The sequence below is a fragment of the Pituophis catenifer genome, unplaced genomic scaffold (assembly GCF_029215685.1).
Source record: "Pituophis catenifer annectens isolate HBS135680 unplaced genomic scaffold, rPitCat1.0.hap2 SCAF_8, whole genome shotgun sequence".
Classification (NCBI taxonomy): domain Eukaryota; kingdom Metazoa; phylum Chordata; class Lepidosauria; order Squamata; family Colubridae; genus Pituophis; species Pituophis catenifer.
Window position 1 is genome coordinate 4,707,526 of NW_027256888.1, and position 22,360 is coordinate 4,729,885.

The following is a 22,360-nucleotide window of genomic DNA, read 5'->3' on the forward strand; positions in this document are numbered from 1 at the left end:
ATTTTAAATACCACTCTTCAGAAAATCCCCCTCTACAGTTTTTAAGCTACTGACCAAGGATAGGAATCTTGCGGGAAGTCTGGCGATTATATATTAGTACATTTCCTTTAGCTGTTCCAGCAACTAGTAAGGCTTCAGTTTTTGACCAACACAAGAAAGACATTGGTTCCCTGAAATATAAAAATAAAATAAAAATAAGCTCTGCTGAATTAAACAATATTTAGCTGATTACAACTTTATTTTTGAGGAATAAACAGGACAACAAAAAAGCCCCTTTATCAAGATCAGATCAGGTTACTAGCATGATTCAATTATAATTAAAGTAATATAAAATGGAGGATAAACTATGTGCACAATATTTATCAACAGTTCTTGGTGTGAATTATTCATAAAATTAACAGAAAAGAAAATAGAACAATCAAAGACTCTCATATCAAACCCCATACCTTGAAATGACCAAATTCAAATTTAACATTTGCATTTGGATAAATTCTTTAAAAATATAGATATTGCCCTTACTTAAAATTAATTGTTCTTCTAAGAGAGAAGGAAGAAGTGAAATAAGATGGAAGAAAGAGATAATAATCCAAGGAGATGACTTTGGAGAAATCATCCATAAACCATTAAGAAAACAAAAGGAAGGGTTTTGTTTTGAGACCAGGGTGAAGGGAAAGTATTTTAAAAACAGACTGAATCTGACTCCTTGAGGTACAAGAGGAAGGGAAGGAAAACACAGGTACACTTGCATGAATGTTATGTTATGTTATGTTATGTTATGTTATGTTATGTTATGTTATGTTATGTTATGTTATGTTATGTGTTATTTGCAGGAGAAATTCTTTTGGAGCACTTCTTCATTAGCAACATGGACAAAACAGCAAATCTTTAGGATTCAACGAAGGCATTTTTGTTGGAAGACGTCTTTTGTTAAGTCTTTTGTAATTTCTCCTGAAAATGACATAACATAGTTGGACACAGAAGATGTCAACTTGCAGGTAATCTCCTCCATATGGAGAATAATCAAATTTCCAAGGTGGCAGTGTGAGATGGACACACACACCAAATGAGGACACCCCTGAAATCCATGGCATTGTATTACATTACCTTTAAAAACAAATATCCTCAAAATGTGTGATTGAGATATTATAGATATTAATCAGGTTGATGTCATTTAAATACATAGATACAATTTACCTGATATATTTATATAATTCTAGAACCATGGTAATGCAGTACTTCAGGCTACTTCTGCTGACTGACTGCAATTTGGCAGTTTGAATCTCATCAGGTTCAAGGTTGACTCAGCCTTCTGTCCTTCCGAGGTCAGTAAAATGAGGACCCAGATTTTTGGGAGCAAGAGGCTGACTCTGTAAACCACTCAGTGGAGGCTGTAAAGCACTATGAAGCGGTATATAAGTCTAAGCGCTATTGCTATTACACTATATCACATTACATTACATTAATTTCATAAATAAATTACCTCATGCTAGTATCCATCAAAATGGTTTTATTTGTATTGGCATCCCACAGATAAATAGCACTGGATTTATCAGCAATAATTGCTAGAGTATCTCCATCTTGATCCCAATCCATAGCGATGCAGTTCCTATTGAAAGACAAAAATGTCCAATTGCTCTTTAATAAACATCACTGCCCTACGTGTATTTTATAACCTGTTCCCAAACTGCACCTGAAGATACTGGCACACTAGATGGAGAAAATCTATTTGGGTAAGACACCTTGTTTTCAAAACCTGCATTATCTGTTTTAGATCATCCTCAAGTGAGATTTTAAATTTAGAGAACATCTAAAGTCATGAACTGAGATTCAAAACTTACCCTGGTAAAATAATTTCATTTTTCTTTTGACCATGGCGATCAAAGACTTTGACAGTATGACTGTACCTTTAAATGAATTAAAAAAAGCTTATAAGAATTACAATAACCTTTTTCACATGCATCTAAAATCAGTGGTGAAATTTTTGCGTTATTTTTGGAAGAAGATTAAACAAAGAGATAAGAAACACATTTTCACTCCACACCTTTCACTTCTGCAAGGTCAAACCCAGACACCTAGGATCTTTCATTCATTTCTCTCTTTTTTTTTAATCTTACCCTGTAACCGCAATGTAGTTTCCTAAGGTTTTTTGCCAAGCAAATTGCACAGGGGCACTAGGTGCATCCTTCTCTGAAAGGGTAAATACGCGCTGTGGAGAGAAAGTGAGAATTAAACATTTGTAAATTGTTTTTTTTTTAAAGGCCTTCTATTTCAGTCTGTAGAACATAGTTCTTCTGTTATAAAAGGCCAGTTCGCAGCAGTCTCTCCTGTTGGCAAAATAAGATAGATAAAATAGATTAGATAGATAGATAGATAGATAGATAGATAGATAGATAGATAGATAGATTAGAGATATATATATATATAAGATAGATAGATGGATAGATAGATTAGATTAGAGGGGGGAGAGATAATATATAGATAGAGATCATATAGATAGATATAGATAAAATAGATGGATAGATTAGATAAATAGAGATGATAGAGAGATAATAGATATAGATGGATAGATTAGATAAATAGAGATGATAGAGAGATAGATAGATAGATAGATAGATAGATAGATAGATAGATAGATTAGAGAGAGAGAGAGAGAGAAGATAGATAGATGGATAGATAGATTAAATTAGAGGGGGGAGAGATAATATATAGATAAGAGAGAGAGATCATATAGATAGATATAGATAAGATAGATGGATAGATTAGATAAATAGAGATGATAGAGAGATAATAGATATAGATGGATAGATTAGATAAATAGAGATGATAGATAGATAGATAGATAGATAGATAGATAGATAGATAGAGAGAGATGATAGAGATTAGATAGATGATAGAGAGATGACAGAGATGATAGATTAGATATAGAGAGATGCTAGATTAAATAAATAGATGTGGAGAGAGATGAGAGAGATGATAGATTAGATAGAGATGATAGAGAGATGATAGATTCGATAGAGAGATGATACATATATATATATATATAATGATAGAGAGAGATGATGGATGGATGGATGGATGGATATAGATTAGATAGATAGATTAGAGAGAGAGATAAGATAGATAGATTAGATAGATAGAGATAAGATAGAGATGATAGACATGATAGAAAGATGATATAGAGATGATATATTAGAGAGATGATACATATATGTGTGTGTGTGTGTGTGTGTATAAAATGATAGATTAGAGAGATATGATAATGATAGATATAGATTAGAGAGATTAGAGAGAGATAAGATAGATGGATTAGATAAATATAGATAAGATAAATAGACAGAGAGAGAAAGAGAGAGAGAGAGAGAGAAGATAGATAGACAGACAGATAGATAAAAAAATTTTTTACTGGCAGATAAAAGCCAGCCAAAGTCTTGGGCCCCCTAATGAAGGAGAAGAGAGAACTCCTTGGAGAAGAGCCCCGATGTCTTGGGAAAGATGGAAGGCCAGAAGGAGAAAGGGGAACGGCAGAGATGGTCAGAAGGACAGAATTAACAGAGCTGGACGGGGGCCTGGGAGGTCATCTAGTCCACCCCCCACCCCCACCCCTTGCCCGATACACCGTTCCAGACAAACGGCCGTCCAAGGCTTTTTCAGCGACGGAGGCTCCTTCTCCCCTACCAGCCTCTGAGCAGGCAGGCAGGCAGGCAGGCGTTCCACAGGCTCCCCGCCACCCCACCGGTTGAACAGCCGCCTGTCCGGGAAAGCTACGGGCGCCCGAAAGGGAAGGGAAAGGAAGGCGCTGAGCAGAGGAAACCGGGCCACGGCTGGCGGGGTGGGGAGCCCCTCGACCGGCCCCGCAGCTCCCCAAAGCCGCCGCCGCCGCCTCGGCCTTTACCTGCATCTTTTTCCCCTCAGAAACCGAGCGTCGGTTAAAAAAAGGGGAGGGGGGAGAAGAGAGGAGGGGCGCATGCGCACATTGAAGCGCCTGTCCGGCATCCGCGTCGGCGTCACCCAGGAGACGGCGGCCCCTAGAGATACTAAAAGATAAATGGAAGAGGCGACCGTTCTTCGGAGCGGTTATCAATCGAGGGTTAAGAGAATGTTAATGTCATATTAGCGTATGAGAAGTCAATGAGTTCTCATCCCCAGAGATAAAAGTATAAATGAAAAGATCTAGCAAATTTATGCTATAAAGGGGCGTGCATAAGTGCACCGGCGTGCCTACCGTCCCTGTCCTAAAATTCCTTTTTACTTACTCTTTTCATGTATTCAAATTATGTTTATACTTTTACCTGTTATCTTATATATGGCTTGACAAAATAAATGAATAAAATATATAATAAAATGAAAATGCAAAGATCTAGCTTTCTTGAGATATCTACAGTGCTATATATTGATATTGTTTCCTGATTGCTTATTTGTATCCTATGATTATCATTCAGTGTTGTACCTTATGATTCTTGACAAATGTATCTTTTCTTTTTAAATATACATTGAGAGCATATGCATCAAAGACAAATTCCTTGTGTGTCCAATCACACTTGGCCAATTAAAAAAATTCTATTCTATCCTATTCTATACGCAAGGTGGAAGGAAGGAAGGAAGGAAGGAAGGAAGGAAGGAAGGAAGGAAGGAAGGAAGGAAAAGGCAACCAGCTGCGAGATGGATGGGCTCAGTAGCACCAGCCATGGGTCACTGCTGAGAGACCAAGTCATGGAAAGATTGTCATGGGGAAAAGCTACGCCTCGAGTTATTTATAAAAAAATAATAAAGGTGGGATGACAAATAAATAAATCTGGAGAAAATCCAAAAGTCAACGTGGACTCGATAGCCCACAATCAAAGTCTATTTCTATTGTTTTTGTTTTTTTTTTAAATGGCAAACTATTTAAAAATATTGTCAGGGAGGAAAGCAATCCCTTAAATCCAGAGAAATCATTTTAAAAAAATAAATAAATCTGCAACGGGTCTCAATTGTTTCCCCACCAGCGTTCAAAATGGGAAGAAAAACCTACCCTATAGAAATAAAATTATACTTATACTTAAATTATACTATCCCAGTAATAAATCCCATTCAGGCCATTCTAGAAATATAAATCATAGCCATAGGATTGAACTGAACCCCATTGATAGAAAACTTTGAATTTATTCCTCTGATGAACCATCATTGAGTCCTTCGGGAGAAGGGTGGTATAGAAATAAAATTATTATTATTATTATTATTATTATTATTATTATTATTATTATTATTATTATTATTTAATCTTTAGTGAGATTCACAGCCTTTGAGGCTGGTTAATAGCTCAGCAGCTCGAGTCCTAACCAAGGACCTAGGAACTGTTAAGGTATCGTCGGAGGATGTAAGCTGTCCGAGTAAGGTGGTTTTTTGTAGAGTCAAAATGTTCAAGTCCGGCAAATTTAGAATTTCTAAATAGCGGGGTAGCCCTTTGGGTATTGCTCCAAGGGCTCCAATTACAATCGGGACAACACACGATTTCTTTTTCCACAGTCGCTCAACTTCAATTTGTAAGTCCCGGTACTTTGTGATTTTTTCTTGCTGCTTATCTTCAATCCGTGCATCACCAGGTATTGCAATGTCAATGAACCATACTTTTTTCTTTTCAACTATTGTTATGTCAGGTGTGTTGTGGACCAAGTGCCTGTCAGTCTGAATCCTAAAGTCCCACAAGATCTTGAGTTTCTCATTCTCTAAAACTTTCTCAACCTGATGTTCCCAGTGGTTTTTACTGTACTCAAATCCAAACTTCTGGCACAATTTCCAGTGAATGATTTTAGCAACACGGTCATGGCGTTGTAGGTAGTCAGTTTGTGAAATTTTGCTGCACCCACTGATCAGGTGGTCGACTGTCTCTTCTTTTTCATTGCAGAGGCGGCATTTGCTGTTGGTGGTAACATGTTGAATTTTTGCCTTCATGCAGTTTGTGGCTAGGGCTTGTTCTTGAGCTGCCAAAATAAAGCTTTCTGTTTCTTTTTTCAGTACTCCTGATCTTAACCAGTTCCAAGTTAGTTTCTGGTCAGCTTTGCCTTCAATACTTTTCAAGTATTGGCCATGCAGAGCTTTGTGTTTCCAATTTTCAGCTCGCTGCTCAGTTACTTCTTTCTTATATTCTGCTTTTGTTTTAGTTGTCTTTAAAAGGCCTCCTTTATTTACTTCCTTAATCATTGGTTCTTCACTTTTCTGGATGTAATCATTCAAGCTGCATTTTTCTTCTTCCACAGTCTGCTTTACTTGTAGGAGTCCTTGACCACCCTCTGCTCTTGGTAAATATAATCGGTCAACATCACTTTTAGGGTGCAAGGCATGATTCATTGTTATAAGCTTCCTTGTTTTTCTGTCCAAATTGTCTAACTCCATCTGGGTCCAGTCAATTATTCCTGCAGAGTATCTAATCACAGGTATAGCCCAGGTATTTATGGCTTTTATGATGTTTCCTCCACTCAATTTGGACATTAATATCTTACGAATTCGTCGAATGTACTTGGCTGAAGTTAATTCCTTGACTTTATTATGCATTAAGTCAGAGGCTTCTAAAATTCCCAAGTACTTGTAGCCTTCTTCTGATTTTACTGCCTTTATCATTTCTTCACTCTCTAGTTCTATTCCATCCTCTTCTATGATCTTGCCTGCTTTGGTTGCTATTGTTGCACATTTGTCAATTCCAAACTGCATACCAATGTCTTGGCTGAATTCTTTTGCAGTTTGGAATTGAATTATTATTATTATTATTATTGGAATAAAATAATTAAATGATCCGTATTGGGGAGTAATCTCCATCAGCCCCGCCCCCGCCCCACCCCCTCACCACGCCCCTCAACTCTCCGGGCTCCGATTGGAGCGAGGTCTCAGCAGCCCCGCCCTCCCAATGCTTAAGGCTCCCGCCGAGTTCCTAGAGCCAAGAAAGGAGAGAGGTGTCTTTGTTCCGTATAATGAACATTTATTAATGGTTTATTAGCTTCACTTACCAGCTATATACAGAGACATTAATTGAGAGGTTCCAATATTTAAAATGATAGCCGTGTTCAGGCCAAAGTTAAAGATAAAAAGAAAGTGTCCTGGCCTGAGACACTTTGTGTGATAAATAAATCGAGGTTTTATCAAACCGCTTGAGATGCCTGCCTCCCCGAGGCTGGAGCAGGGGTGCTATTCAGCAGATTCTGGAGAACCGGTAGCGGAAATTTTGAGTAGTTCGGAGAACCGGCAAATACCACCTCTGGCTGGTCCCAGAGTGGGGTGGGAATGGGGATTTTGCAATATCCTTCCCCCAGGAGTGGGGAGGGAATGGGGATATTGTAGTATCCCTCTCCAGAAGTGGGGGGGGGGATGGAGATTTTGCAGTATCCTTCCCCAAGAATGGGTGGGAATGGAGATTTTGCAGTATCCTTCCCCTGGAGTGGGGTGGGAGTGGAGATTTTCCTTCCCCCAGGAGTGGGGAGGGAATGGGGATTTTGCAGTATCCTTCCCCTGGAGTGTGGTGGGAATGGAGATTTTGCAGTATCCTGGAGTGGGATGGGAATGGAGATTTTGCAGTATCTTTCCCTCAGGAGTGGAGTGAGAATGGAGATTTTGCAGTATCGTTCCCATGGAGTGGGGAGGGAGTGGAGATTTTGCAGTATCCTTCCCCCAGGAGTGGTGAGGGAATGGAGATTTTGCAGTATCGTTCCCATGGAGTGGGGAGGGAGTGGAGATTTTGCAGTATCCTTCCCTGCCACGCCCACCAAGCTACGCTGACAGAACTGGTAGTAGTTGGGGGGGAATGCAAATATGACGATGTTTTTGTTGTACACCACCAAAGAAGGTAGATCCACGAGAAACAGATGTTTGAAGACGCACTTTTCAAATAAACATCACAATTGAACAGATCGGAAATGCACGCTCTACAGAGCGTTTTCCAAATATAACCAGGAGAGAAGTTTGATTTCATTTCCTTCGTATTATATTTTTTTTAATTCAATACAATAAAATTAATTCCTTTCCATCTATTGGATCGGTTTTCCATCTGACATAGTAGAAATTAGAACGTGGTGGCAACTTTTGTGGGAGTTTGATTGCCTTCTCTAAGACATTTGGAACTATAAGGCCCTTGGATCATAAGTGAGATGGGAAGACGGCTAGAAAAGCAGCTTAGGTAATAAGGAAATGCTGCGACAAAAAGACAATACAGGTAGCCCTCAACTTGCCATCAGAATTGAGCTCCAAATCTCCGTTGCTAATCAGGACAGCTCTTAAGTGAATTTTGCAGTTCCTGTTTTACCACTTTCCTTGCCACAGTTGTTAAGTGGATCGTTGCAGTTGTTAAATTAGTAACCCCGTTGTTAAGTGAATCTGGTTTCCCCATTGACTTTCCACATGAATCCCAGGACGCTGCAACCATCTTAAATATGAAGCAGTGGCCAAGCATCCGGATTCTGATCACGTGGCCACGGGGAATGCTGCAATGGTTGCAGAGATGGTATTCAGCCGGTTCTGGAGAACCGTTAGCGGAAATTTTGAGTAGTTCGGAAAACCGGCAAATACCACCTCTGGCTGGCCCCGCACCCCGATCTGTTTGCTGCCTCCCGAGTCCCAGCTGATCGAGTCCCAGCTGATCATCTGGGTCTTCTTTTGTTGGCCTGCACAGGAGAAAGGAGCTGGAAAGCAGGTTAGTGGGGTGGGGAGGGAATGGAGATTTTACAGTATCCTTCCCCTGGAGTGGGGTGGGAATGGAGATTTTGCAGTATCCTTCCCCTGGAGTAGGGTAGGAATGGAGATTTTGCAGTATCCTTCACCTGCCATGCCCACCAAGCCACACCCACAGAACCAGTAGTAAAAAAAAAATTTTGAATCCCACCACTGAACGGTTGGTTGTAAGTATGAAAAACGGTCAACGGTTACTTTTTTCAGCGTCGTCGTAACGTCGAACAGTGACAGAACAAATGGTCGTTAAGTCCTGGACTATCTGTATTCCTTTTCTGCGTGAGTTTCTGCTGCTTGGGAAATTTCATGGAGCTGCATTCGATATGGGATAAATGTCTTGCTTCAGTTTAGCCCTTGTCACCCATGTGCCATTTTTTACCTTTGGGACTTCAGGCCTGCCACTTTTTCTACTGAGGGAATATGGGAGGCAGGAGTTATAGAGAGTGTGGGAGAGATATATAGTCAAAATAACATTCTTTTCTCAGAAAGTCAAGGTCATCTGGCCCTGCAGCTGCTATGAGGTGACTGGGAGGCATCTCCCGTTTTGGAGGGTGCCTGATTGGATCATGAGATGGACATGTGGGGTGCTGGGCAGGGACTCGAACTTTCTTTTGGGTGGGGACAACTTGGAAGCTTTCCGATTCAGGTTTTCCTAGATGTGCCAATATGACATCTCTAATAAAATGGAACTTTGAGGAAACTCAAGCCTCGGAGTTTTATTTCGTTGGACGTGTTGCTTGGAACAGTGACATTTGTAATGTTTCTAACTCAAGTAAACTAGAGAAACTTCCTCGTCCAGCAGCTGCCTTTATGGCTCAGAGAAGGGAAGCCTGGGAAATGCTCCCAGCACCCCGTTTGAAGAGAGAGAAGAGCACCTGTTGCAACAGAAGGAAACTTTCCTGAACTAAAGCCCCCTCCTGTGATCTGAAGCCCCTCTGGGGTCCTCCTTTATCGTCCCCTGAGTCACAATAGGACCCAGACAGTATAAACTAGCATGCAGTTTTGCCAGGTAGTCCAATTGTGCCAGGAGAACCATGTGTAATGACTCCCCAGATCCCTCTCCAGATGTCAGCTCGGAGGAAGATGAACCAGTTCCAGACACGTCAGGAGGGGAGTCGCTCAATGGCACCCAACAGCCCTCTGAGAGGGATTTGGCTGAAGCGTAGCTGCAGCACAACAGCTCTGGGGCTTCAGGTGGGGAAAGCATACAACTGCAGCCGGTCAGCGATGAGGAGGGGGAACTGCCTTCTGTACCTGATCCAAGAACACACTGGGCGGAGAAAAGGCAGGAGCAGCGAAGGTCAGCCAGATCACTTGCGAGGAGGCAGCCTCGCCCTCCTTCATGGTCTGCACCAGAAGTTGGCTATTTAGCACAGCAGAGAGATGGAGGCGATGCTGGGAACCCCGTGTTTGTCTTCCTGCTGTGGGTCCTTGAACTTTGGATCGTGTCTCTTCAGTTTTGCCTATGAATTTGCCTTTGCCTTGGGAACTTGCTTTGGCCTACTGGACTGGACTTGTCTTTGCCTTGAGGATGAGTGTCGGCTTCATTTGACCTCCGTTGCTTCTTGTCTTTTTGCAGAATGCAGTAATAGTGGCCTTGTCAACCAAAGAGAGCAACAGAATGACTTCTGAGTAACTGAGCCATGTGCAGAAACTGCTTCAGTGTAGCCCAACCTGCCTCTTCGAACTTAAGACGGCACTGGAAAAAAATAACTCATGTTCAAAAAATCCGTTTTTACTGGGAATATTGAACAGAACTTACAGTAAAGAAATTGGATATTTGATTCTGCATATAATTACAGTGGCAAGGATAGTCTACGCACAGCCCTGGAAAAGTGAAAAGATCCCAACAGAGGAAGAAATAATTAAGAAAATCCTGGACTGTGCGGAGATGGATAAATTAACGAAAGAAATAAAAGAAAAGGAAGATATAGAATATTATCAAGTATGGACTAAATGGTATGATTGGCTCGAGATCAGGGAAAGTAAATGTGAATAAACGATGGAGAGAAGAAGGTGACAAATGTGCAAAATATTGTAAATGAAGAAAATTAAAAGTAAAGGGACGATAAAGATCATGATAATAAAGGATGGAAAAATGGGGAATGTATATAGTAGAAAGTAAGAGGAATGAAACTGATATGTAAAAAGAAACACGTATCATGTGTTTGTGTTTTGTATGTTGTGTTGTGTTGTGTTGTTGTGGTAAAACCAATAAAAAATTTAAATTCGGGGGGAAAAAAAGTAACTCATGTTCAGTTTTCATATTTATGGCAGTTGCAACATCCCCAAAATTTGAGGGCCTGGCAACTGGAATGTATTTTACACGTCCCAGGGTCAAATGGAGGAAGAAAAGTAAATGGGGAAGACAGATTCACTTATGCATGGGAGTGCATAATGACCGTGGCAAAAAATGTGGTAAAATGGACCAGAAGTCATTTAACAATCTTGCTTAGCAACAGGCTCAACTGTGGTCGTTAAGTCGAGGACCTTGTAGCATTTTAAACAAGGCACAAAAGAAAATATAAAAAGCGAAGAGCAGGTTGGAACATCCAAATATTTCCTAATCATGTAACATATAAACCTTAAGAAAATTCCACAGAGGAATCGCTACACTATGAAATAACTGAGCTACAGAAATTTGATCTTAAGGAAATCGATCAATCTTTGATTTGGAATGCAACTGAAGATCCGAAAATGTGCCAAAGGCGATTATTATTTTTTTTGTTAGAATAACACTCTGTCGATGCCTATATAAAACCTGGGGAAACGTCTCATTTAGGGTCAACTGAAGTTAGCCACAATCATGGAATGTTTTGGAATAATAATAATAATCTGAGTCACTTTTAATCAACCTCATTAACTGTTCTTTTACTGCAACTTCTTTGAAGAAATGATCCATAAAGTGACAATACAATCCCAGTTCGGAAAGATTTGCAGGATTATTTCTAGGCTACGTAAAACTTCCTAACAAGACACTCACTCAGTGATGGAAAGCTCTTGAAATAGATACTCCACTAACCTATTTCCGAGTGTAAGACAAGAATTAAAATAAGGCTTCGGTTTAAAGAGAAAAAGAGTACAAAATATCTCTGAAAAAAATTACAGGTTGTCATTGACTTAAAACAGTTCATTTAATGACCGCTGAAAGTTACAAACGGCGCTGAAAAATGGACCTATGGCCATTTTTCACACTTATGACGGTTGCGGCATTCCCCACGGTCATGTGATCAAAATTTAGACGCTGGGCAACTGGTTCAAGGAAGGTCAATTCCCTTAAAAGACCGTGTTACCCACTTCACAACTGCGGCAAGAAGAGTCGTCAAATGGGGCGTAACTCACTGAACAAACATCTCGCTTAGCAACAGAGGTCTTGGGCTCTATGATGGTCGTAAGCCAGGGACTACCAACATAGGCATCAGAGGTACAGCATTTCTCAAATCAGAAGTACACTTGGTATTTCCTTCACATTTGGTTTGTTGTGCCATGTTCAAAAGAAGAAGAAGAAGAAGCAAACAATAAAAAAAGCATTTGGAACAAACCAAGAATATATACAGTAGTGGCCAAAATTGTGGAAACCTTTTAGGAAAAGTGTATTTTTGAGGTTTGATGGCTAGTAACACCACTTTTTGGGGGGAGTTTCAAGAGAATCCTATTCCACTGCTGGAATGGCCTGGGAATAGCCCAGACCTTCACCCAATTGAAAATCTATGGAACCGACTAGAGAAACTTGTTAGTCAGAAGCGACCCAGCAATAAAACCCAGTTAATAGAAGATCCTTCAATCTTGGTTTCATATTATAAAAGCTGCAGAACTCAAAGACTTGGTTCACTCCATGGGAAGACGCTGCAAGACCGCAATTCATGCTAAAGTTTACCCCAACTAAGTATTAACTGACATGGTGGTCATTTTTGTATATCTCATTTTTTCTATGTGTTTCACTTTTCTTCTTTATACTGTAACTGGTATTCTAATAGCAAATCCTTCATAAAAGTTATTGCATTATATTCCTGATTAAATTATCTTTCCATTGATATATAATTTTATGGTAGTACTCAGAGGTAGTATTCAGCCAATTTTCACCGGTTCTGGCGAATCGGTAGTGGAAATTTTGAGTAGTTCGGAAAACCGGCAAATACCACCTCTGACTGGCCCCACCCCCGATCTATTGGCTGCCTCCTGAGTCCCAGCTGATCGAGTCTCAGCTGATTGGCTGGGTCTTCTTTTGTTGCCCTGCACAGGAGAACAGAACTGGAAAGCAGATTAGTGGGGTGGGGAAGGAATGGAGTTTTTACAGTATCCTTCCCCTGAAGTGGGATGGAAATGGAGATTTTGCAGTATCCTTCCTCCTGGAGTGGGATGGGAATGGAGATTTTGCAGTATCCTTCCCCTAGAGTGGGGTGGGAATGGAGATTTTGCAGTATCCTTCCCCTAGAGTGGGGTGGGAATGGAGATTTTGCAGTATCCTTCCGCTGGAGTGGGGTGGGAATGGAGATTTTGCAGTTTCCTTCCCCTGGAGTGGGGTGGGAATGGAGATTTTGCAGTATCCTTCCGCTGGAGTGGGGTGGGAATGGAGATTTTGCAGTATCCTTCCCCTGGAGTGGGGTGGGAATGGAGATTTTGCAGTTTCCTTCCCCTGGAGTGGGGTGGGAATGGAGATTTTGCAGTATCCTTCCCCTGGAGTGGGGTGGGAATGGAGATTTTGCAGTATCCTTCCCCTGGAGTGGAGTGGAAATGGGGGATTTTGCAGTTTCCTTCCCCTGGAGTGGGGTGGGAATGGAGATTTTGCAGTATCCTTCCGCTGGAGTGGGGTGGGAATGGAGATTTTGCAGTATCCTTCCCCTGGAGTGGGGTGGGAATGGAGATTTTGCAGTTTCCTTCCCCTGGAGTGGGGTGGGAATGGAGATTTTGCAGTATCCTTCCCCTGGAGTGGGGTGGGAATGGAGATTTTGCAGTATCCTTCCCCTGGAGTGGAGTGGAAATGGGGGATTTTGCAGTATCCTTCCCCTGGAGTGGAGTGGAAATGGGGGATTTTGCAGTATCCTTTCTCCTGCCACACCCACCAAACCACGCCACGCCCACCAAGCCACGCCCACCGAACCGGTAGTAAAAAAAATTGAATCCCACCACTGATACTACACCAAAAAAAGTGGTGTTATTAGCTCGTTTTAGAAAATACACTTTTATTTTTATTTATTATTCGTATTTCTATGCCGCCCACTCTCCGAGGACTCTGGGTGGCTTACACTAAAGACAGTATGCTAAATAGCATATTGCCCCCAACAATCTGGGTCCTCATTTTACCCACCTCAGAAGGATGGAAGGCTGAGTCCACCTTGAGCCGGTGAGATTTGATCCGTTGATCTGCTGAACTAGCTGCAGTACAGCACTCTAACCACTGCGCCACCTCGGCTCATTCTCACTCATTTTCCCAAAAGATTTCCACAATTTTGGCCACTACTGTAAGCATCTTGCAAAAGGACATAAAGGAAATTGCAAAGCTGTGGCGAGAGACCAAACAATTACAACAAAATTTCCTTTCCTGCCTCCAGAACAATCAAAAGGAGTGTCTTTTTTTTTCCCCTCCTGGTTTCTGTACTTCAAACATGCTATCTTATCCGTAATGTATTTCCATTTCCAAGACATACAGACGTGTACATAAACTGCATTACTCTTGAGTTGTTTTCTTTTAAAAGTGCACAATATTGGTCGTTTTAAAAAAAAATCCTTTATACAAATAGATTTAAGGTCAGTCTCTTTGCCTTGCGGAGATACACAGTACCTGACGCGTTTACGCTTTTAAGAATTTGATGTGAAATCACCAAAGAGTCTACAGGAGAGGCAAATGGTTTCGCTACTAAAGTTTGACAGTCACGACACAAGCTCCAGCTCTTCCGAGGCACAATGGTGCAACCTGAAATAGGGAAATAAAATAAATATAAATAAAATAAAAATAAAAATAAAATAAATAGGAATTAAAAAAAAAAAGAATCAAGGACAAAATGATCAATACGATTCGCAAATATTTTGGAAAAAAGCTTTTTGGTGGAACAGCTTTTATTATTTATTTATTTATTTATTTATTTATTTATCATCTATCTATCTATCTATCTATCTATCTATCTATATTTTATTTTATTATTTTATTTTATTTATTTTATTTTATTATTTTATTTTATTTTATTTTATTTTATTTTATTTTATTTTATTATTTTATTTTATTTTATTTTATTTTATTTTATTTTATTATTTTATTTTATTTTATTATTTTATTTTATTTTATTTATTTTATTCATTTTATTTTATTTTATTTTATTTTATTTTATTTTATTTTATTTTATTTTATTATTTTATTTATTTTATTTTATTTTATTTTATTTTATTAAATTTCTATACCGCCCTTCTCCCGAAGGACTCAGGGCGGTGAACAGCCACAAGATAAAAACACATAAATACAAAAATTTAAAATCAAATAAAAAACGAATTAAATAATTTGGCTGAATTTAAAATACCCCATAATTTAAAACAAATTAAAATTTACATTTAAAAAGGGGAGAGGATTTAGGCCAGGCCAGCTTGATGAAATAAAAAAGTCTTAAGCGCGTGACGGAAGGTGCGCAGATCCAGGATTCTCCGTATCTCCGGGGGGAGCTCGTTCCAGATCGTAGGTGCCCCCACAGAGGAGGCTCTCCCCCTAGGGGCCGCCAGTCGACATTGTTTGGCCGACGGCACCTGGAGGAGCACCTCTCTATGGGAGCGCACTGGCCAGTGGGAGGCTATTGGTGGTAGCAGGCGGTCCCGTAGATAACCAGGTCCTAAGCCATGGAGCGCTTTAAAGGTGATAACCAGCACCTTGAAGCGCATTCGGAAAATCACCGGGAGCCAGTGCAGCTCGCGCAGGAGAGGTGTTACATGGGAGCTTCACGTCGCTCCCATAACCACCCGCGCGGCCGCACTCTGCGCCAGTTGGAGCCTCCGAGTACACCTCAAGGGGAGCCCCATGTAGAGAGCCTTCAAAAATCGTGGACGCTCCATCGCTGGAGGTTTTTAAGAAGAATCTAGACCCCAGATGGCAAACATATGGCACACGTGTCACAGGTGGCACGCGGAGCCATATCACGGACACGCAAGCGTTGCCCTAGCTCAGCTGATTTTCGGGCCTTCCGGGGCCACCGGAAGTCAGGAAACGGGCCGTTTCCGGTCTCCGGAGGGCCTCTGGGAGGGGGGGAGGCAGTTTTCGCCCTCCCCAGGCTCCAAGAAAGTCTCTGGAGCCTGGGGAGAGTGAAAAATGGGCCTACCGGGCCCACTGTGCCATCACGTGCCAAATGTTGGATGCTTGGCAACTGACTCGTATTTATGACCGCTGCAGTGTCCCTTTTGCGACCTTCTGACAAGCAAAGTCAAGCGGGAAGCCGGATTCACCGAACAGCCGAATGACTAATTTAACAACTGCCGCGACGGCAAGAGACGTCGTAAAAATGGGGCAAAACTCACTTAACAAATGTCAAACTTAGCGCCATAAATGTTGGGCTCAGTTGTGGCCGTAAGTGAAGGACAACCGGTAATAATACAAAATGGAAAAAAGAAGCAAAAATATTTTTTTTAAAAAAACTTAAATTAAAAGAAACAAAATGCCAAGTTCAAACTCTGCCCACTCCCTCCCAGCACTGATGGTGTTACATAGTTTGGTAATGAAACAACGAAGCTCAGATACAACCAAAGACCCTCACAATCTCAGAGGTGCTGGTCAGCTCTCTTAACCTCCACATTACCTGTGTCCACTCATTTATCTGAGGGTCGTACGATTCGACTGTATTAAGGTAGGCTTGTCCATCATATCCTCCCACAGCATACAGCTTATCTCCAAGAAGGCAGACTCCCACCGCGTCCCTGCTGATGCTCATGGATGCCACAGCAGTCCACACATCTGTTTTGGGATCGTATCTGATTTTAAAAAAAAAGCAAGTTTCCATTTTATGTCATTGAAGAACTGCCACCAAAATCTCTGCGGGTGTTTCTATATTGCTCCCCTGAAACCCATTTTGATTTTTGTGAAATAATGATCCAACGAAAGGTAAAGTCTTGGAAACCCCCTCTGGTTCCCACGGGAAGGGGTTTATTTTATTTATGTATTTATTTATTTTATTATACTGATATGCCGCCCTTCTCCCAAAGGACTCGGGGTGGCTCACAGAATTAAAGAACAATAAAAAATAAACTACTAAAAATAAAAACAAACTACTAAATAAAATACAATAAAAAAAAAACTACTAAAAACAATCAATTTAAAATGTCCTTGTTAAAATCAAGTAGTTACAAGTAGTCCTCAACTAACTCAATTGAGTCCAAAATTTAGGTTGCTAAGAGAAATATGCAGCAGGGTGAATTAGTGATTTAAATCACTAGTAAAGAGGCTTGATTTAAATCAACTCGATTTAAATCATAATTTTTAAAGAGCAACTGTCATCTCTGCTACTCCTTTGACCCACTGTTGACTCACCGAGAGTCCCAATATTGCAGAATATACAGCCTCATGCTACATAACTAAGCTCCATTTCATGCTGAATAAACTAAATTATTTACGTATCTTAAATAGAAAACTATCTTTAGATATATTTTTTTACTCCAAAAGCATTTTATTAAAATGAATTTGATAAAAATAAAAAAAAAATCCGATTTAAATCAAAAAAATCTGATTTTTTTGATTTTTTTAAAAAAAATCATTGATTTTTATCCACCCTCATATGCAGAGATGGGTTTCACATAAGTTAACAACCGGTTCGCCCAGAATCAAAAATTTTGAGTGCGCAGGTGCACACGCTCCCTTCGCTCGTGTGTGCCTTGCGCACAGGCGCGCTGTGTCAAAAACATGATTCCACCATACAGGGAATCCTCGACTTATGACCACCACTGAGGGCAAAATTTCTGTTTCTACGTGAGACACTTGCTAAGTGAATGTTGCTCCGTTTTACAACCTCGCTTGCCACAGTTAAGGGAATCCCTGCAGTTGTTGTTAAGGGAATCTGGCTTTGCCGTCAACTTTGCTCGTTAGAAGGTCGTAAAAAGGGGATTCCCTGATCTTGGGACACCGCAACCATCCTAAAGATGAACCAAGCATCCAAATTTCAATCACGTGACCAAGAGGATACTTGCAACGGTCATTAAGCGTGGAAAACGATCGTAAGTCACTTTTCTCAGCGATGCTATAACTTTGAATGGTAAACTTTGAACTGTTGTAAGTGGAAAACTGTCTATACAAGCGGACAAGTAACCTTTGAGTGACACAACTCAATGGTTGAAACAACAACTGTTAAGTTTACCCACACCACGACTGTTGTCAAACTTTCGAGCTTAAGCGAAGTTAACAATTTATTGCGATCGTACTAGGGGTGAAATTCAAATTTTTTTTACTACCGGTTCTGTGGGCGTGGCGTGGCGGGCGTGGCTTAGTGGGCGTGGCAGGGGAAGGATACTGCAAAATCCCCATTCCCTCCCCACTCCTGGGGGAAGGATACTGCAAAATCCCCATTCCCACCCCACTCTGCGGCCAGCAAGAGGTGGCATTTGCCGGTTCTCCGAACTACTCAAAATTTCCGCTACCGGTTCTCTGGAACCTGTCAGAACCTGCTGGATTTCACCCCTGGTGAAAAGTGGATGGAAGCGTGAAGTAGCTATTCCCCCCAAGATATTTCTGAGCATATTAATCCTAATAGTATACCTCCAGGATTTAATCTGCCCCAACACATATGGGTGACATAGAATAGAATTAGAATGACTCATGGGGTGTGTGCCGACTCCTTGTATAAATGGGGAAAGACACCTCCAGCACAATGCGATTGCGGGGGCCCCCAACAGACTATCCAACATATAGTGAGGGAATGCTCTAACAGAAGGTATCCAGGAGATTTTAGGGACTTCTTCTGCGTAACAACGACAGCTACTGACTGGATCTCCAAACTCGACATTAAACTCTGAAATGTTATTTCTGTTTTCCTCTTAGGTTTTCTTACTGCTTTTTTTCTAATTGTTTTAATTGTTTTAATCAGGGGTGGGTTCTAAATTTTTTTACTACCGGTTCTGTGGGTGTGGCTTATTTTGTGGGTGTGGCTTGGAGGTCATGTGACTAGGTAGGCGTGGCTAGCTGGTCATGTGACCGGGTGGCCATGGCTATGTGTATAGGGACTACTCAGAGGGCTGAAGAGTCATTTCTGGAAGGTCCTCGCACTTACGACCAGTGCATTTACGACCCGACTCATTTGTTTGCTTTTAACACTGATCAGCTGTAGGGCGGCCCTTTGAAGCCCAGCGGCAAGAGTTTAAACAGGTTTTTTCCCTCTAGTCATCAGCTGGGACTCAAGAGGCAGCAATAGATTGGGGGTGGGACCAAATAAAAGGTAAGAATAACGTGGGGGGGTGGGGGGGTGGGAGGGCGGGGGGGGAGAACCGGTTCGGTGACGTCATATCGTCACTGCTACCGGCTCGGCCGAACCGGGAGGAACCCACCACTGGTTTTAACCTATAAAAATGAAGTGTTTTAATACTGTGTGTGACCAGCCATACGCTAAATAAATAATAAATAAATTCACCCCTGGATCGTACCTTTCTACACAATCGGACAGCCTTGATGTCAAGTTAGAAGCTGGTGCATCGTGACCCCCGATAGCATACAGGAAGCCATTCCAGGTCGTTACTCCCACGCCTCCCCTTCGTTTAGACATTTGAGCGCAGGGCGTCCACTTGTTCGTGTGCGGGTCAAAGCATTCTACGGACTTCAAGCAAGAACTTCCATCTCGGCCGCCTATCGCGTAGAGCCTGTGAACATGCATAGAAATGTTAAGAGAAGTTAACATTAGCTATCCGTTTCCAGGCACAACAGAATGAGAAAAAGCTCAAACCAATGCTGAATTACTTCTAACTGTTGCAGGAAAATAATAATAATAATAATAATAATAATAATAATAATAATAATAATAATAATAATAATAATAATAATAATAGTAATAATAATAATAATAATAATATAATATAATAACCATAATATATATAATAATATAATAACCACCAACAGCAAATGCCGCCTCTGCAATGAGAAAGATGAGACAGTCGACCACCTGATCAGTGGGTGCAGCAAAATTTCACAAACTGACTACCTACAACGCCATGACCGTGTTGCTAAGATCATTCACTGGAAATTGTGCCAGAAGTTTGGATTTGAGTACAGCAAAAACCACTGGGAACATCAGGTTGAGAAAGTTTTAGAGAATGAGAAACTCAAGATCGTGTGGGACTTCAGGATCCAGACTGACAGGCACTTGGTCCACAACACACCTGACATAACAATAGTTGAAAAGAAAAAAGTATGGTTCATTGACATTGCAATACCTGGTGATGCACGGATTGAAGAGAAGCAGCAAGAAAAAATCACAAAGTACCGGGACTTACAAATTGAAGTTGAGCGACTGTGGAAAAAGAAATCGTGTGTTGTCCCGATTGTAATTGGAGCCCTCGGAGCAATACCCAAAGGGCTACCCCGCTATTTAGAAATTCTAAATTTGCCGGACTTGAACATTTTGACTCTACAAAAAACCACCTTACTCGGAACAGCTTACATCCTCCGACGATACCTTAACAGTTCCTAGGTCCTTGGTTAGGACTCGAGCTGCTGAGCTATTAACCAGCCTCAAAGGCTGTGAATCTCACTAAAGATTAACCAATAAATAATAATAATAATAATAATAATAATAATAATAATAATAATAATAATAATAATAATAATAAAGTGAAAGTTTGAAAAGTCTGAAAAACAACATTGCAAATGTTTCGCAGGTCACATTCATCAGGATGGAGCAACCTTTCCTGTTTTCTAATAATTCTTTATTCTGTTGATTAAGATCAGCCTTTAATATCTTATCAAGGAAAATGTGCGAGTGAGATCATTATCACCAAAGCTGGAGTATAAACTTGAAATTGGAGCAGTTTATCATGCGTGGTTTCCCATAACTTGCTTTCAATCATCTACAAAAAATTTAGCCGAGTGTTGTGAGACTCCAGAGATCTTCAATACGGGACTGAACAAAGGGAAATTTTGGATTGGAAAGCAAAAATTTTTCAGGCATCGCTCCACAGATAATTCAGAAGTGGAAACTATTCATGGAGTAGAATCTGTTCATTTGGCAACTAAATACAAAGGGATTGGGCTTTTTTCTTTCCCTCCACCAATTTTCCTCTGATTCCATACGATATTCCCAAACTTGTGGGTTTCCAATGTACATGAAGCAGTATTAAAACATTTATCATAAATTATAGTTATGATTAGTGCTTAACGTAGCAGTAATCAAAACCCGTGTTTTCCCCAAAATAAGACCAGGTCTTATACTAATTTTTGCTCCCAAAGACGCATTAGGTGTTTATTTTCCAGTTAGATCTTATTTTTGGGAAAATACGGTACTAAATGCAGCCGTCTGGCTGACAATCTTAACCAGGGCTTATTTTGCGGGTAAGGTTTAAATTACGAGCAACCTGAAAAATCATGCTAGGGCTTATTTTCTGGTTGGGTCTTATTTTCAGGGAAACAGAGCATACTTAGTGTTTCAGTAAGAAGTTCTGACAAGAGCAATAAGAATGCAGGTAGTCCTCAATTTACAACCATTCATTTAGTGACCGTTCAAAGTTACAACACTGAAAAAAGTAACTTACGACGGTTTTTCACACTTAAAAGTGTTGCAGCAGCCCCGTGGTCATGTGATCAAAATTTGGATGTTTGGCAACCCTGTTCATATTTATGACGGTCGCAGTGTGCCCGGGGCGGGGGGGGGGGGAGGTGTCACGTGATTCCCCTTTTGTGACCTTCTGACAAGCAAAATCAAAGGGGAGGTCAGATTCATTTAAAAAAAAAACGTGTTACCAATTTAACATCTGCAGTGATTCACTTAACAACTGTGGCAAGAAAGGTTGCAAAATGGGGCAAAATTTACCTAACAGCTGTCTCACTTACTAACAGAAATTTTGGGTTCAATTCTGGTCGTAAGTCGAGGATTACCTATATGAGAAAGCCTTAACTTTTGGTTTGTCTGTACTTACTTTCCACTTAGTACTGCTACACCCACTGTACTCCTTGGAGTTGACATACTGGCCACGAAGTTCCACTGACGGGCCTGTGGATCCCACCTTTCGACTGTGTTCAGGTAGCTCCAACCATCGTGTCCTCCCACAGCATACATCGGACCTTCCAATACTGCTACTCCTTCAAAGAAAGCAAACATCACAAATTGCTCGTTTCTGGACCACTCTTGAAGCGAAAACCAGATCTCTATATTTTCATAGAAGTTTTCAGAGAACATAAAAATCTCTCCAGGGAGATGCACATGCCTGCAAGGAATATTGTCTCCACAACTTAGTTCTCAAGTAGGATATAAATAACATGAGACATCAAGTAAGTTTAACATTCATAATGTTGGGTTATTACTCAAAACGCTTCATAGCAATAGCACTTAAGACATATATCATCTTCTTTTAATGATTCCATAATCCCTTGCGGGGTGGAATCTGGGCAATTGAATGGAGCTGAGTGTTTACTGGCCGGATACCTTTCCTGTCACCAATGCGGAGTTTTGTTCAGCAGATATTATTCTCATTGCACCCAGAGAGAGAGAAATATCTGCCTCTACCT

General features: G+C 40.8%; 2 protein-coding genes across 3 annotated transcripts in view; both read right to left on the bottom strand.

The window, feature by feature from the left end:
- Positions 1 to 1,606, bottom strand: part of WDR19 (WD repeat domain 19) — a 40,783-nt gene extending 39,177 nt beyond the window's left edge. Inside the window, exons 1-2 of the mRNA XM_070948208.1 lie at positions 1,481 to 1,606; positions 55 to 170 (exon numbers count right to left, since the gene is read on the bottom strand). Of these exons, the coding sequence (XP_070804309.1) occupies positions 55 to 170; positions 1,481 to 1,593 (229 nt within the window). The 5' untranslated portion in view covers positions 1,594 to 1,606. The remainder of the gene's footprint in view (positions 1 to 54; positions 171 to 1,480) is intronic.
- Positions 1,607 to 14,016: 12,410 nt separating this feature from the next.
- Positions 14,017 to 22,360, bottom strand: part of KLHL5 (kelch like family member 5) — a 31,721-nt gene continuing 23,377 nt past the window's right edge. For both annotated transcript variants that reach the window (XM_070948156.1, XM_070948155.1), the window contains 4 exons: positions 21,772 to 21,934; positions 19,291 to 19,503; positions 16,464 to 16,635; positions 14,017 to 14,605 (listed from right to left, as the gene is read on the bottom strand). In XM_070948156.1, the coding sequence (XP_070804257.1) occupies positions 14,549 to 14,605; positions 16,464 to 16,635; positions 19,291 to 19,503; positions 21,772 to 21,934 (605 nt within the window). In that variant the 3' untranslated portion in view covers positions 14,017 to 14,548. The remainder of the gene's footprint in view (positions 14,606 to 16,463; positions 16,636 to 19,290; positions 19,504 to 21,771; positions 21,935 to 22,360) is intronic.